At 35.0% G+C, this 13,325-nt stretch overlaps 1 protein-coding gene across 1 annotated transcript; it reads right to left on the bottom strand.

Annotated features, from left to right (window-relative positions):
- Positions 1 to 1,870: 1,870 nt before the first annotated feature.
- Positions 1,871 to 11,508, bottom strand: LOC132300488 (12-oxophytodienoate reductase 1-like). Its single transcript, XM_059797585.1, has 5 exons — positions 11,235 to 11,508; positions 9,961 to 10,101; positions 9,707 to 9,837; positions 5,188 to 5,364; positions 1,871 to 2,711 (listed from the first exon to the last, which is right to left on the bottom strand). The coding sequence occupies exons 1-5, from the start codon at positions 11,333 to 11,335 to the stop codon at positions 2,119 to 2,121; spliced, it is 1,143 nt and encodes a 380-aa protein (XP_059653568.1). The 5' UTR covers positions 11,336 to 11,508; the 3' UTR covers positions 1,871 to 2,118.
- Positions 11,509 to 13,325: the final 1,817 nt, after the last annotated feature.

The following is a 13,325-nucleotide window of genomic DNA, read 5'->3' as shown; positions in this document are numbered from 1 at the left end:
TGAGAAAAAGACTTTGGTCGACATAAAAGATCTTAGCATATAGATTTCCTTTAGACAGACAATATGGAACCAAAAAAATATTGAATTCGACCAATATAAGCTGCTATAAGGAAAATTAGCAATTTATTCTATGAATCGACTAGAACTGTTGGCTCGGTTTTGTTGTTGTTTTGGCATTTGTTGCAAAGCGTTATCAGGTTCGTAAGTCACCTTTGTGAATTATTGTAAATTTTATCCCTACGTTATCGCATGCTTCTATTTTGGCACGCCTTCAATTTATTTTAGTATTAGAGCCCATACTGTTTTGTTAAAGGAAATTTATATGCTAGATCATTTTGTCATAAGAAGTCTATAAGTCCATAAAATATTATTGTGTATTTCTTTTAATTATTCCAAAAAAGAAAAGCTTTTATTCTAGTAAGAAAAATTTAAAAACACGGGTCTTTTCATAAATACCTTAAAATTAGTAGGCATATTATATAAATAACGAAAGATAGAAGGGTTTATAAGCAATCTAGAGATACCACGTCAGATCTATCCCCGTTGTACCCAATAACCACCCGTTTGCTCCGTGCATGTGCATCAAAATACGACCATTTTTAGAAGGGACAAAAAAATTTCTCCCAACATGAAGAGATCCTCCTTCTTGCACCTTAGCTAGTTTGGGTGAGTTTTATTGGTGAGCTCCAATCTTTTTCTGTGCATTGAACATCCACTCGGTCTGACCTTTTATATGAGATTGACTATGCAACAAACTCTAAAATTAACTGCAATTGTTCTTAATAGAAAAAAGAGTGTCACTTTTGGAGAGTAGAAATTTTTAATGGGACATGTGCGACATTCATTATTCCCCGAAAAATTACTAACTTGCCCTTTTAAGTTTTGAAGATTCAAGTTTGAAATTTTAAACTTCAAAGACATATATGAAAAGATGTGAAATATATATTTTTAAAAAAAAAAAAAGTGATCAATTATTTTGGAACAACCCAAAAAGAAAATATACACACCTTTTTTTTTTGGGATAGTATTAGGTATTGGATAACTCCAATAGTTTTTTATCAATAGATTCGGTTAACAGTTGACATACAGTCATTCTATGTGTTATGACATTGGTTAAATTATTGGGTATCTAAAAGCAATAAATAAAAATAAAAATAATTTTACAAACTTTCTTATTGGGTGGATGGCAAATTGATTTTACAAGTTCAAATAAGTGGCAGTTAGAAAATAAATTTCAATTATTAGTAATAGATGTAACTATCAAGATAGTGACTTTGGTACTAATAGAAGTACTTGGTCTAGATTTACTTATCAAAAAAAAAAAAAAAAAAGGTAGTAGTTGGTCTAGATTTATATTTCATTTGAATTTACTCCTTTCTGTAATTCTTTTTTTAGTTTTGTCGAATGATCAGAGAATCCCTTCAGTATTGTTAACAGCAGAATTTGAGTGTTTTATTGTATCCTCAAGGTGTTCTGTCAACAAACTAATAGCAATCTCTTTCTAAGTGACGGCAAGAACCTTTAGGAAAGTAATTCTACAATCTCAGAGTTGCAGAAATTTGCATCATTTCTGATTCATCTTCATGCTACTTTATCAACATAGTAAGTAGACTTATGCTACGTATTCGTCTTCAAGCTACTGTATCACTACCAACTGGCCTGTCTAATGAGCTGAAGCCATCCGCCAAGAGGATGAACGCAGGAGGCGTGGAGGAGTCACACGAACCAATGCGGGTGAAGATTGGCGGGAAGGAAGTTGGCTGTAGGGTTCAGGAGATTTCACATTGCCAGAAGGATGCAAAAGCATGCACTGACCAGAAAAAGATTATCTTAGGTTCAGATCTCTAATAGTCCTAATGTTAGATTCAAATTTATATAACCAAAAGCAACTGCATGATATTATTTATCACAAGTACAACAACAATAGCATGGCTAAAAAATGAGAAATTTAAACAAACCTAATTCCTGAGTGGGATAGTACTTAAAATTTGTTCTGTTTTTATTGCATCCTTTCAGCAGAAAACAAGCACTAGAAAGAATGAAAAGCTTAACGGTCGATTTGAGATGCGTAAAACAAAGAGAACAATTTTTTGGTTCACATTCTCCTCCATAGAAAATTTAAGCAGTTGTTTCAAGAAATGGATAATCAGTGTAGCCAATAACAGGATCTGGTAGATAGAAGGTGTCTCTGTTGTACTTGTTGAGAGGGGCATTAAGCTTGAATCTCTTTGGCAAATCTGGATTAGCCAAGAATAAACGTCCATAAACAACAAGATCTGCGCGGTTCTCAGTCAAAGCTTTGATACCATCTTCCCTGTCATAACCACCGGTAACAAGGAAAGTACCATTGAAAGCCTTTCTCATGGGCACAAGACTATGGGGACATTCACATTTTTCTCCTACAGTCTTCATCCTAGACTCAGCCATGTGACAGTAGAGAATACCATATTTACTCAATGATTCAGCCATATAGAGGCCTAGAGCCCCTGGATTTGAGTCTCCTGATTCCATGCTATCTGAGAAGGGAGAGAGCTTTATTCCCACTCTATCTGCTCCTATCTCATCAGCAACAGCTTCAACTATTTGTAGAGCGAATCGGCAACGGTTCTCCAAAGTACCTCCATACTTGTCTGTGCGGTCATTGACTTGGTCTTTCATAAACTGTTCTATTAGGTAACCATGAGCCCCATGGACCTCGACTCCATCAAAACCTGTGCGTCAAACAAACATCATTGAATCAGAAAATGAAGAGTGACATAGGCCGTGTCATTTTGAAACACAGTCCAGGACACAGTTCAATAAATCTCCCAACAATCAGCTCAATAAAAGAATTTATGAATAAAACTGTTTAAACTTCTTCTTCTTCTTCTTCTTCTTTTTTTTTTTTTTTTTTTTTGGAGACACCACCTTAGAGGAATTTTCCATATTGGCCATGTATTTTACAATAACAAGATACTAACAAATTAATGCATGGATACACCCACCTTTATCTCAGTATCTGTTCAAACAAATGTTGCTTCACTTCCTGTCTTATTAAATTTGGCGAGTATTATGCACTTTACCTTAATATTTGTACCATGTTTTTTCCTTTTCTTTTTCTATCCTTGATGTGGAAAATTTTGCTTCTATTTCGTCTTTTACAGATAAATCATTGTGAAAAAAGACATCACGTGTCGTCACAAATGATTCGGAAAAAGATGGCACCCTTCCCGTGAAATTCTCAATTAATTAATGCAGTAAGTTATGGTGCCATTTTTTCATGGACTACCTTAAAAACCGTAATATACAATAGAACTAGTTGGTTTCTACTAAATGTCAAAATGCATCCTTCCTTTCTCATATAAAATTTGGCTATGTGGGTGATGGAATCGCACAACTTGCAACACGGGGACAACATGTCATGCCTTGACAGGTTACGGTGTTGTGGACTAAGAGAGTGTGCTAGCTAGGTGGTCAGGTCACATCCATCTTACACCACATGAGTGCCAACCTCCAGTTACAATGTTCTCACACGAGGAGGGAGTGGAATAGATATGGAGAGGCAACAATGCTTTAGACATGTCTCTATCTCTCTGATTGTCCTCCACATGTGCAAAGGCGACACGTGGTAGTGTATACGAACACCTCAATTAATGGAAAAGGAGTCCTCACTAAACTCAGTCTAGAGAAGGGGACTTCTCTCTCACACACTTCTCTCGTCTCCTCCCTCTCTGCAATCTAATTACTACATGGATCATCTCAGGGAGACACCGTGTGTTCTTTTGAGACATGTATTCCCCACTTGATGCACTCTGCATGCCGTCTCACCTGAGAATATTCTCCTATGATTCAATAGTCTCTCTGTTTAGTCAAATTCCCCTACACATGCACTAGCCATCGCCTATCACCAACAATTCATTACATTCCTCTAACATTAAAGGATGACTCCTTACCTCACTTCAGGAACTTCTGGAATGAAGGATAACAATGGACTTGGAATTCTCCTATTTTTTTCTCCATTATTGCTCCTCTACTATTTCTCCAAAGGCTACCTCAATTTTAACCATAGCCCAATAGCTTGGGACCTCCATTATCCTATGTGTGATACCTTCATTCATAGTTATTAAAGGCACGCCTAGGTTCCAAAAAAAGTCCCAGGCTCGTTAAGGCTCAGCTAGAGCGCCTCAACCTGCACACAGTGCGACCATGTTGTTGCACATGGTCCAGAACAGCATTTTAGTGGTCTCGTAGCCTCAAGGCCAAAATTCAAGGGCTCACCAAGGTGTATCCACAAATACAATCTATATTTTGGTTGGTTGTAGAAAGAAAAATACCATGTGTCCACTGAGATGTTTTAGACACACAATGGCACTCAATGGACACTCACTCACTTGTTGATATTCTCATATGATCTGTTGGTATCTCCATTTAGCCGCACTTCTTTGTCATGTCAGTTAACAACCCCTAGCTGTTCTTTACACTCCTGTCATCCTTGTCAAATACGGGATGACTCCTTAAATCATTTCATGAATTTCTAAAAAGGGAGGAAAAGTAACCTTGACATTCTCCAAGATTTTCTCAATTACTGTCACTCTCTCTCTCTTTTTTAAGGCTGCCTTGGTTTTCATTCTAACCCACTCTCCTAGAGACCCATATTTTGCTACACTAGTAGAGAGGTTACTTACTTGATACCACTAGGGAGCTTATTCATACCCTAGTACCTACATATATTAAATATGATGGCAACTGATTCTGCTGTTATAACAGGCACAATATTCCTAAAAATAACAGATACAAAACTGACTCACTATATCTACATGTTTATTGAATTTCCTTAATAGAAAGTTGACCAATTAATTTTTTACCAGAAGATAAAAAATAATAATAATAATAAAAATAAAAATAAAAAAATTCACTTGCTTCACAAAAGAATAAAATGCAGTTGAACTTACAAAACAAAATTTAGGTCATCACAACATCAGAGTAGAAATATTACCAAACCTATGATCTCATATTTTATTCTTACCCACTAAAGACAGACAATCATGATCCATAAATAAGTTCAGCATAAATTATTTCTGCAATTCATTTCAAATAAATATATTTCTTTATCTTATGGAATCAGCAAATCAAATACCATTTAACTTTCTGAAGTTGAAGAACAAGTTTACTTTTCATTAGTGTCTAAATGTAGCTTCAAAAGCTTACCAGCTTCCATAGCATTCCTGGCAGCAAGTTTAAAATCATTGACAACTTGAGTAATTTCATCTATACTCAGGCATCGTGGAGGTGAAAATTGTGCAACATCGATGCCATTACTACGAAGTTGAGGAGTCAACGGCTTGTCAGTACAAGATATCGGATCTTGCCCATTTGGCTGAAAACCTGTACAAGAAAATGGCTAAATAGGTTAAGATGTGACGTCAAAGAGGCCTAAAAATTCAATAAGGTACAACATTTCATCAAAGAAAACAAGGAGTCATTATAACTACGAAGCATTAGCTTGAGTGCTATCCCCTCCACCTCTCAAAGAGGAGGTTGAGATTTCATGTTCCAATTGGACAAAGTGGGTGTATTAGTGCTTCTTACTTTAGTTGTTATACAGAAGTAGGAAAGGAAAAGGTACCTAACAACTATTGTTATTTATAAAAGCAGAAACTATTTCCACCATTTATAAATTCATATACTAGACCCCTCATCGTTTCCATAATCCTGTGAAAAAGTAACCATGGTTTTTTTGATGCTTTTGGAAAGAATCCAACTAAAGCTTGCTAGGTCTCCTTGTGATGCTCACAACAAAACAAAAGAAAAATAAATGAGAAGAAGAATAAGAAGAATTAGGCAGAAGTATCATGCAAAAAATAATGGCTAATGAACCTCCTGCACCAAGTCAAGTCCTGAACCTAGTTCCATGACACCTTCCAGGTTCTTTCAGTAATATTGACGGCAGTCCAACATGGATGACCCCAATTTTAATGTTTGGCATTTAGGAAATGATAGCCCTTTGAGGGAAGAGGTTTCTAGGCAATTTTATAGGTAACTTATAAAAACAATGCCGACATAAAATTTTCATACTGCAATTCATTATCCTTTAGACTCGCCAGAAAGCCCAATTGCTGAACCTATATTTATAACACCAACTTGGCAAAAATTAGCACTCACAGACTTGTAAATATGCATTTAAAAACTCTGATGTGTTTATCATTGTCTTCATAAAATAATTGTCAAACATAGATATTTAATGTGCATCCTAGCATGTTTCCAAGCGGTATCTGGGTTGAAGGCCAACGTGGCTAAGAGCGTGCTTATTCTGGTAAGGGATGTTCAGGATATTTCCTCTTTAGCTGCAGTCCGCGGGTGTAGGGTTAGTTCTTTCCCCATTCCTTACTTGGATTTGCCCCTAGGGGTTTCTTCCAGGAGAGTGGGGAGTTGGGACCCTGTGATTGATAGGTATGCGAAGAAATTGGCAGGATGAAAGAAGCAATACTTGTCTAAGGGAGGTAAAGTTACTCTCATTAAGAGCACTTTATCGAGCCTTCCCACATATTTTTTATCCATGTTCCAAATTCCATGCTTCGCTGTTGATAGGATCGAAAAAATTCAAAGGGATTTCCTTTGGGGCGGAAGGGACGAAGAGTTTAAGTATCACCTTGTCAGATGGGAGCAAGTTTGCAAGCCCATGAAGTTGGGTGGTCTTGGTATTAGAAGATTGGTTCCTTTTAATCAAGGTCTTTAAGGTAAATGGTTGTGGAGATACGGGAGAGAAAGACATCGCCCTTGACGAAGGTTAGTTTCATGTCGGTTTGGAGAAGAGAGTGGTGGCTGGTCTACCGGTCCGGTTCCTCTTGCGGGAGGAGTTGGGGTGTGGAAATCCATCTGGAAGGGATGGGATGTCTTCTCTTCTCACATCAGATTCATAGTTCGTGATGGCAGATGTGTTCGTTTTTGAGAGGATCGATCTTTGGTGTGGTGACCAGCCATTATCTCATACATTTCCCAGATTATACAGTATTGCAGTTAATAGACACGCCTACGTAGCTGACTGTTATCAGCTTGATAGTAGTAGGATTACGTGGAATGTGCGCTTTAGGCGTTCCTTTCAGGATTAGGAGTTAAACGAGGTGTGTGTTCTTCTGGATTTATTGTATTGGCAGGAGGCAGTTGGCAGAGGTAGTGACAATCTAATATGGATTCTCTCTTCCCATGGTCGTTTCAAAGTGCGATCTTTGTTCTTATGTCTATCTAATTTTGTTAGCCTTGACTTTCCGTGGAAGACCATCTGGCGTTCTATGGCTCCAACTAGGGTGGCATTCTTTGTATGGACTGTTGTATGGGGTAAGATCCTGATGATTTATAATTTGAGGAAGCGAGGTAATTGTTTTGTTAATTGGTATTGCCTATGCAAGCAAGATGGTGAGTCATTTGATCATATCCTCATGCATTGTCCTGTGGCGTATGATTGTTGGAATCTTATTTTTGGGTTGTTTGGCATGCGTTAGGTAATATCACGTTCTTTTAAGGATTTGATTCAAGCTTGGAGAGGATGTCATGTGAGTAGTGGTGTACGCGATTACTGAAGAATTGTCCCACATTACGTTTGGTGGTGCATTTGAAAGGAGAGGAATAATAGAATATTCAAAGGAAAGGAGACATCTACGGCGATGCTAAAACTTTATATTATTCGTTCTCTTTTCAGTTATGTGAAGAAGAGCTCTTGTTCCTCTTCCAATGCTTTCCTCGTCTCACATAAAATATTAAAAGAGAGGCGAGTAACACTATCCTTGTTATGTAACTGTAAAATAATTAAAGAATTAACCAATGTGAGTACTAGGACTCTGTTTAGGTAAAATATCTGGTTAACTTTAGAAAATAAAAATGACATAGTTACGGAAGAGAAACTTTTTGAGCTTGGCAAAAATCAACAACACTCATCTTCTTCATCTTCCAACTATCAAATTCAGTCAATATAACGTGTGGTATGTTATTAAAAATATAATAAAAAGTGTTTCAAGACACTACTTTTGTCAGGATACACGCTAAATAATAGACATATAGATTCCATAGTCAGTCAAAATTCTAAATTTATACGTAACATGGGAGCACGCCTATACACCCACATCAATCTCATATCTTAAATATTAAATAGGTATTTACTGCCAACAGGACTGGAACCTGAGTATTCAAAAGAGTAAAACCAATAACTTGTCATCATCATAATATTCAACAAAGGACAAAAAGAAAGAGGATGCGTCTACATCAGTAGTTTATGGTCACTATAAGCCACTAACTTGTAATTATTATTATTTAATGTGATTCCAATATATTGACAATACAAAATATTCTTCAACTAAAAACAGGTGAAAATTTAGTGGCTGCATGATAACTTAGGGCATGTTTGGAAACCAAAATTGCTTTGTCCTTTGGTTTTTACAGAAACAATGTTTCTATTTTATAGTGTGTTCAATACTATTTGGAAATATGTTTGTTAACGTATATTTGTTGCAAATTTTTGGAAGCAAAAATATGAAAACATGTTTGCTAAAAGAGTATTGCAAGTTTGAAAAATAAAATGGCTAGCAAAGGTCATTTTATAGTTTAATATTATTTTTTTTGGGGGGGGGGGTTATTGTTCATCACTACCGTGCGGAAGCAACCGGAAGCACCAATTTGCGGTGCTATTGGTGCTTCCAATTTTGGCCTTTTTTTCGGAAGCACTTCAGTACTATTCGAATGGCAGCAAACGTTACCAAACACGCTTCGTGCTTTCGCTTTACTACAGTAGACTATCCGAAGCAAAAAAAACACGATGCAGGAGCATTTGCCAAACCGGCCCTTAATGTTTTATTTTATGAGTTGTATGGATCCTTCAAATTAACAACTGTGGCCACATGACATGTAGCAGAACATTGTTTTACAAGGTTATATCAATGAAATTCTTGTTAAGTTGGGTGATACTAATACCAAGATCTCCCCACCGAATCTTAACCTTAAAGGATCATTTAAAATGGTTTAATCTAGTATCCCTTTGTGTAAATTTAGAGAATATTTCTAGAGAGATTCGAAAACATGTTTAAAAAATGTTGTTCTTACAGTAGAATGTTGCCTTGATTAAATGTAAATGAGAACTTATGTTTTAAGCTTTCTTTCCCTTTTTATTTCTAGTAAAGGAGATTTTATTTAGCTAGCTTTTTATGTGGAAATTTCAAAAAACCCATTTATTGACTATTGAGACTGGTAATTAACCAAAACCAAATTTTCAAGAAAAAAAGAGAAGAAGAAGAAGAAGAATAGCATATATAAATATATGAAAATGCCACAGCTGAAAACTAGCATTCAAAAAGTCACTTTACGCCAACATATTCTGTTGCACTTGTTTATCATGTTGCACAAACAAGGAAGCTAATTCTTTTCTTTAAAAAAAATGAGAAAAAAAACCTAGAAAAGTGATTTTAAATCTGATGAATTGTTCAAGTCAGTTCAAACTTCTGGATACGAATGCATCATGGGCCTTAAAATATCCACTGTAGGACGCATCCTAACAACTCCAAAACTTTAAATATACTGTTTTTTTCACACACACACACAAAAAAAAAAAAAAAAAAAAAAAAAAAAAAAAAAAAAAAAAACATGTTTCAAACACTCAACTTACCCTATTCTAAGTGATGCTTAGTTAATAGTCATCCCATGACAAAAGAGGAAAAATGAGATAAGAAGTCAACAAAAATACCATGATTTGAAACCCTCCCCACATGCCAAATCTGGCAAAAGAAGGTACCGCCTTTGGCATGAACAGCATCTACTATGGGTTTCCAGGCTTCTACTTGCTCCTTTGTCCATATACCAGGTGTTTCTGGGTACCTACAGTGAAGGTAGCAAAACTACAGATGAAATTACGAAGAAAGCAATCATATGCTAAAATATGTATGTTGTTTTTAAAATCTATGACCACAAAGAACTCGGATAAGCACAACTATTAATTACCCTTGGGCTGTGTCAGAAACTCCAGTTGCCTCTGCTATGAGAAGGCCCCCTTTGGTGGTTCTCTGGGTGTAATACAAGATAGCATGTGGCTGAGGAACATTTCCGAAGGATCGCTGCCTAGTCAATGGTGCCAAAACAATTCTGAAAATTGTGGAACGCAATAACAGTTACTACATTATCTACATAGTCCCTGAGAAGTTCAAGGTAGAATTAGGTGAGTCACTGCCTCTAATTTCATTATTATTGTTTAACTGTATATAGATATATACAGTTAAACAATAATAGGGACGGAGTAAGAGTGAGTTGACAACTTTTCTGTGTGACACATAGATTTAACACTTAGAAATACAAATTAATGATAGAAAATAAATATCAGGCCATAGCAGGGAAAAACATTTTCTTTGATTTTGTTAATTGAAGCTCAAAAATGCGGGTGGGGTTCAATCTCAAAAGAGAAGAGGTGAGCAGACCATTTCAGTAGATGGACTCAAACAAAACAATTGTCCTGTGCTTGAGAAAGACTCTCATGGAACTTTTCATCATTCTGTACAATCATTGGCAAGAGGGAAAATAAACTAGGAAAGCATAGGTAACAAATAATGAGAAAGTGGAGCAGGCATTCTATAATCAAGAGTCACACATGAATACATGATCTTGAGCGCCAAACATATTCACAACAACTCCGAAACCGAAAAAAGTGTTCTCATGATTGAACAACAATCCAATTCAACTAGAGTACCTTGCAAAGTCATGTGGACTACATAATATAAGTCCCAAAACAGCACCAGAGATTTCTAGTTCACAATTTTTAAATTGGCACTTCAAACATATTTTCTAGCGTGCTGATGGAGCATAGAGGCATGATTGCTTTTATCTAAATCAGATTGCAAACATTACATGCTTTAAAAAAGCCCAAATCTAGCACTCTTGAATAAATAATATGTGTTAGAAAATGAGAGGCATTCTTGTCAAAATAAATATATATAAATAAATAGAAACATAAATATAATAAAGAGATAAATAAAATAAAAGAAACAAAGATCAATACGTTTGGACCAAGTCTTTAAGGTAGTCTACTCTGCCCTCGTAGAACAATACCTTTTCTTTATTCCAAATACTGCTAAAATACTCACCAACTACAAAAAGGATTTGCCGAACACAAGGAAATTAATTGACAATGAATTACTATATTTCACAAATCAAATTATATCACAAATCAGAGAATTCGAGTGAGTAATCATGGGAGACAGGAAGTGTTGAAAAGACATATATACCTATGGGAAAGTTGAAAGTTTCCCAATTTGTACGGAGTGAGAAGAGGGATTTGGAGGGCATTTTCTTGCTCTTGACCTTCTGCTACTACTTTGTTTTCCATTTTTGGATTTCAAACACTGAAGAAGAATGAATGATTGGAATAAACTGAATTGGGTACTTTAACTACTTATATATAGACAAAGTGTGCCATAAACCAATGAGGTTTGGATGAACCCAATATTAGACGAAGGGTGCCATAACTACTTATAATGGTTGGGAATTAGCCACGTCCAATTCAAACACTGAAGAAGAATAAAATGGTTGGAATAAAATGACTTGGGTACTTTAACTACTTATATATAGACAAAGTGTGCCATAAACCAATGTGGTTTGGATGAACCATGGGAATTAGCCACGTGTCCATACTGTAGTAAAAAGGTTTGGTTGATGCCAAAATACCATTCTTTGTTTAGTTGGAAAATTGATGGATGACTTCCCCACCACCAAGGGAGGTCTCCAATTCCAAAACCATTTGTTTGCACATCTTGTCAAAAAGGGTGGCGTTATGTTTATTTCCTCCCTTCCAAAATTATTGGGATGCGAAATTCAATTTTGTATGGTGGTGGATTTTAATTTTTTAAATACTCTTTTCGTTTTAAATTAAATATTAGAATAATTTTTTAAGGGATTAGTTTAATATGTTGTTATTATTTTGGTAATGAATGAATTATAGAATCCATCTACCGTGAATCATAAAAAGTTTAATATAAGAAGGATAAATTGATAATGTTACAAAATATATATATATATAGTACTATAATTTTTTAAATGGTAAATTTATTTTGTAACAACTAAAAATGAAAAGGTGGATATTTAATTTGGGAGGGAGAGAGTATGTTTTTTATTGTATTGGTATGAGATGAATTTCCAAATTCATTCTTGTTAAAAGACAAGAATATTATCATAATTAGTGCACTTGGCTAATCAAGTCAATGTCTAAAATAGACATATCTGGCTTGTCTTTAAGTTTGAGAGATTGTTATGTTTCTCATTATTTTTGCTTTTTTTTATTTTTCGAGCATTTTTCAAATTTTTGAATTTATTTTATTTTTGTGCTTCGTTTTGCGGTATAATCAATATCATAATTAGTGCACCTATTTAAATAATAATTTGAAAGTGTTACAAAAAATAATATATCTATTTTTAGAATTAGACATATATTTTGGGACATTTCAAAATAAAAAGATGGATAAAAATTTTAGGATAGAATAAGTATTTGCATTTCATGATTCAAATTTGAGGAATGGGGTGTTTGGACTAATAGTATACTGTGTATGTTAGGACTTGAATGTGAATTTTCTAATAAATTTTTCAATTTATTTAAATCCAAATACATCAGTATTACACCCAGGATCTCATTGGTCTCACCAAAGACTTTTTACGCCTACGGGTGAGTTTAGTGAAATGAAAAAACAGTACTCTTTATTGATACAAATCAATTTCCTCAAATAAAAATACAACATCTCTAAAATAAATAAAATAATCCTCAACACCAACTCTTCCACCTAAACCCGCAACTATAAATTCACGTTCATCCTCGGTATTTGAAACTGTAGGGGGTTAGACAGGGAAGTCATAACAAGAATTTTAAAGGGATTTCATGAAAATTAGTCTCACAAAATATACATATGTTTTTAAACAATATACATATATGCAATTTTAACAAAATTGTATTAATAAAATATTTGAAATAAAAGTCACCCCAAACAATTCAAGGTATAAAAATTCCTACTCTGCAAAATAAATAATCACTGAATCATCCAAGTCTGTCCATCTCCATGCTCTCGGCTCTGTGCACTTCTCTTGCTCAAAAAATCTCGGCACTCTCTCTGAACTTTTCTCTGAACTTTTCTCTATTTTTCTCTTGGGTTAATTTCAATAACACCCCCTCAAGTTTGAATAAATATCAATTTGAAGTATCTTTCGAAAATTACTATCACTTAAGTCTAATTTTGCTTTTCTGTTCACTAAAACCGTTAAAAACTTTAAAAAGACAATTTTACCCTTAAGTTTTTATTATTTTTTATTTAAAAATATGAACACCCTAAAAT

This window comes from Cornus florida, unplaced genomic scaffold (assembly GCF_030987335.1).
Source record: "Cornus florida cultivar Cherokee Brave unplaced genomic scaffold, ASM3098733v1 CherokeeBrave_3.0.0_Hap2_Chr03, whole genome shotgun sequence".
NCBI lineage: Eukaryota > Viridiplantae > Streptophyta > Magnoliopsida > Cornales > Cornaceae > Cornus > Cornus florida.
The sequence above is the reverse complement of the archived record's forward strand: the minus strand, read 5'-3'. Positions and strand labels throughout refer to the sequence as shown.

Coding starts and splice junctions, on each gene's coding strand:
- LOC132300488 (XM_059797585.1), bottom strand. CDS start 11,335: ATGGAAAACAAAGTAGTAGCAGAAGGTCAAGAGCAAGAAAATGCCCTC. Junction 9,838..9,960: donor GTTTCTGACACAGCCCAAGG/GTAATTAATAGT, acceptor CCTTCACTGTAG/GTACCCAGAAACACCTGGTA. Junction 5,365..9,706: donor GGGGAGGGTTTCAAATCATG/GTATTTTTGTTG, acceptor TTTCTTGTACAG/GTTTTCAGCCAAATGGGCAA.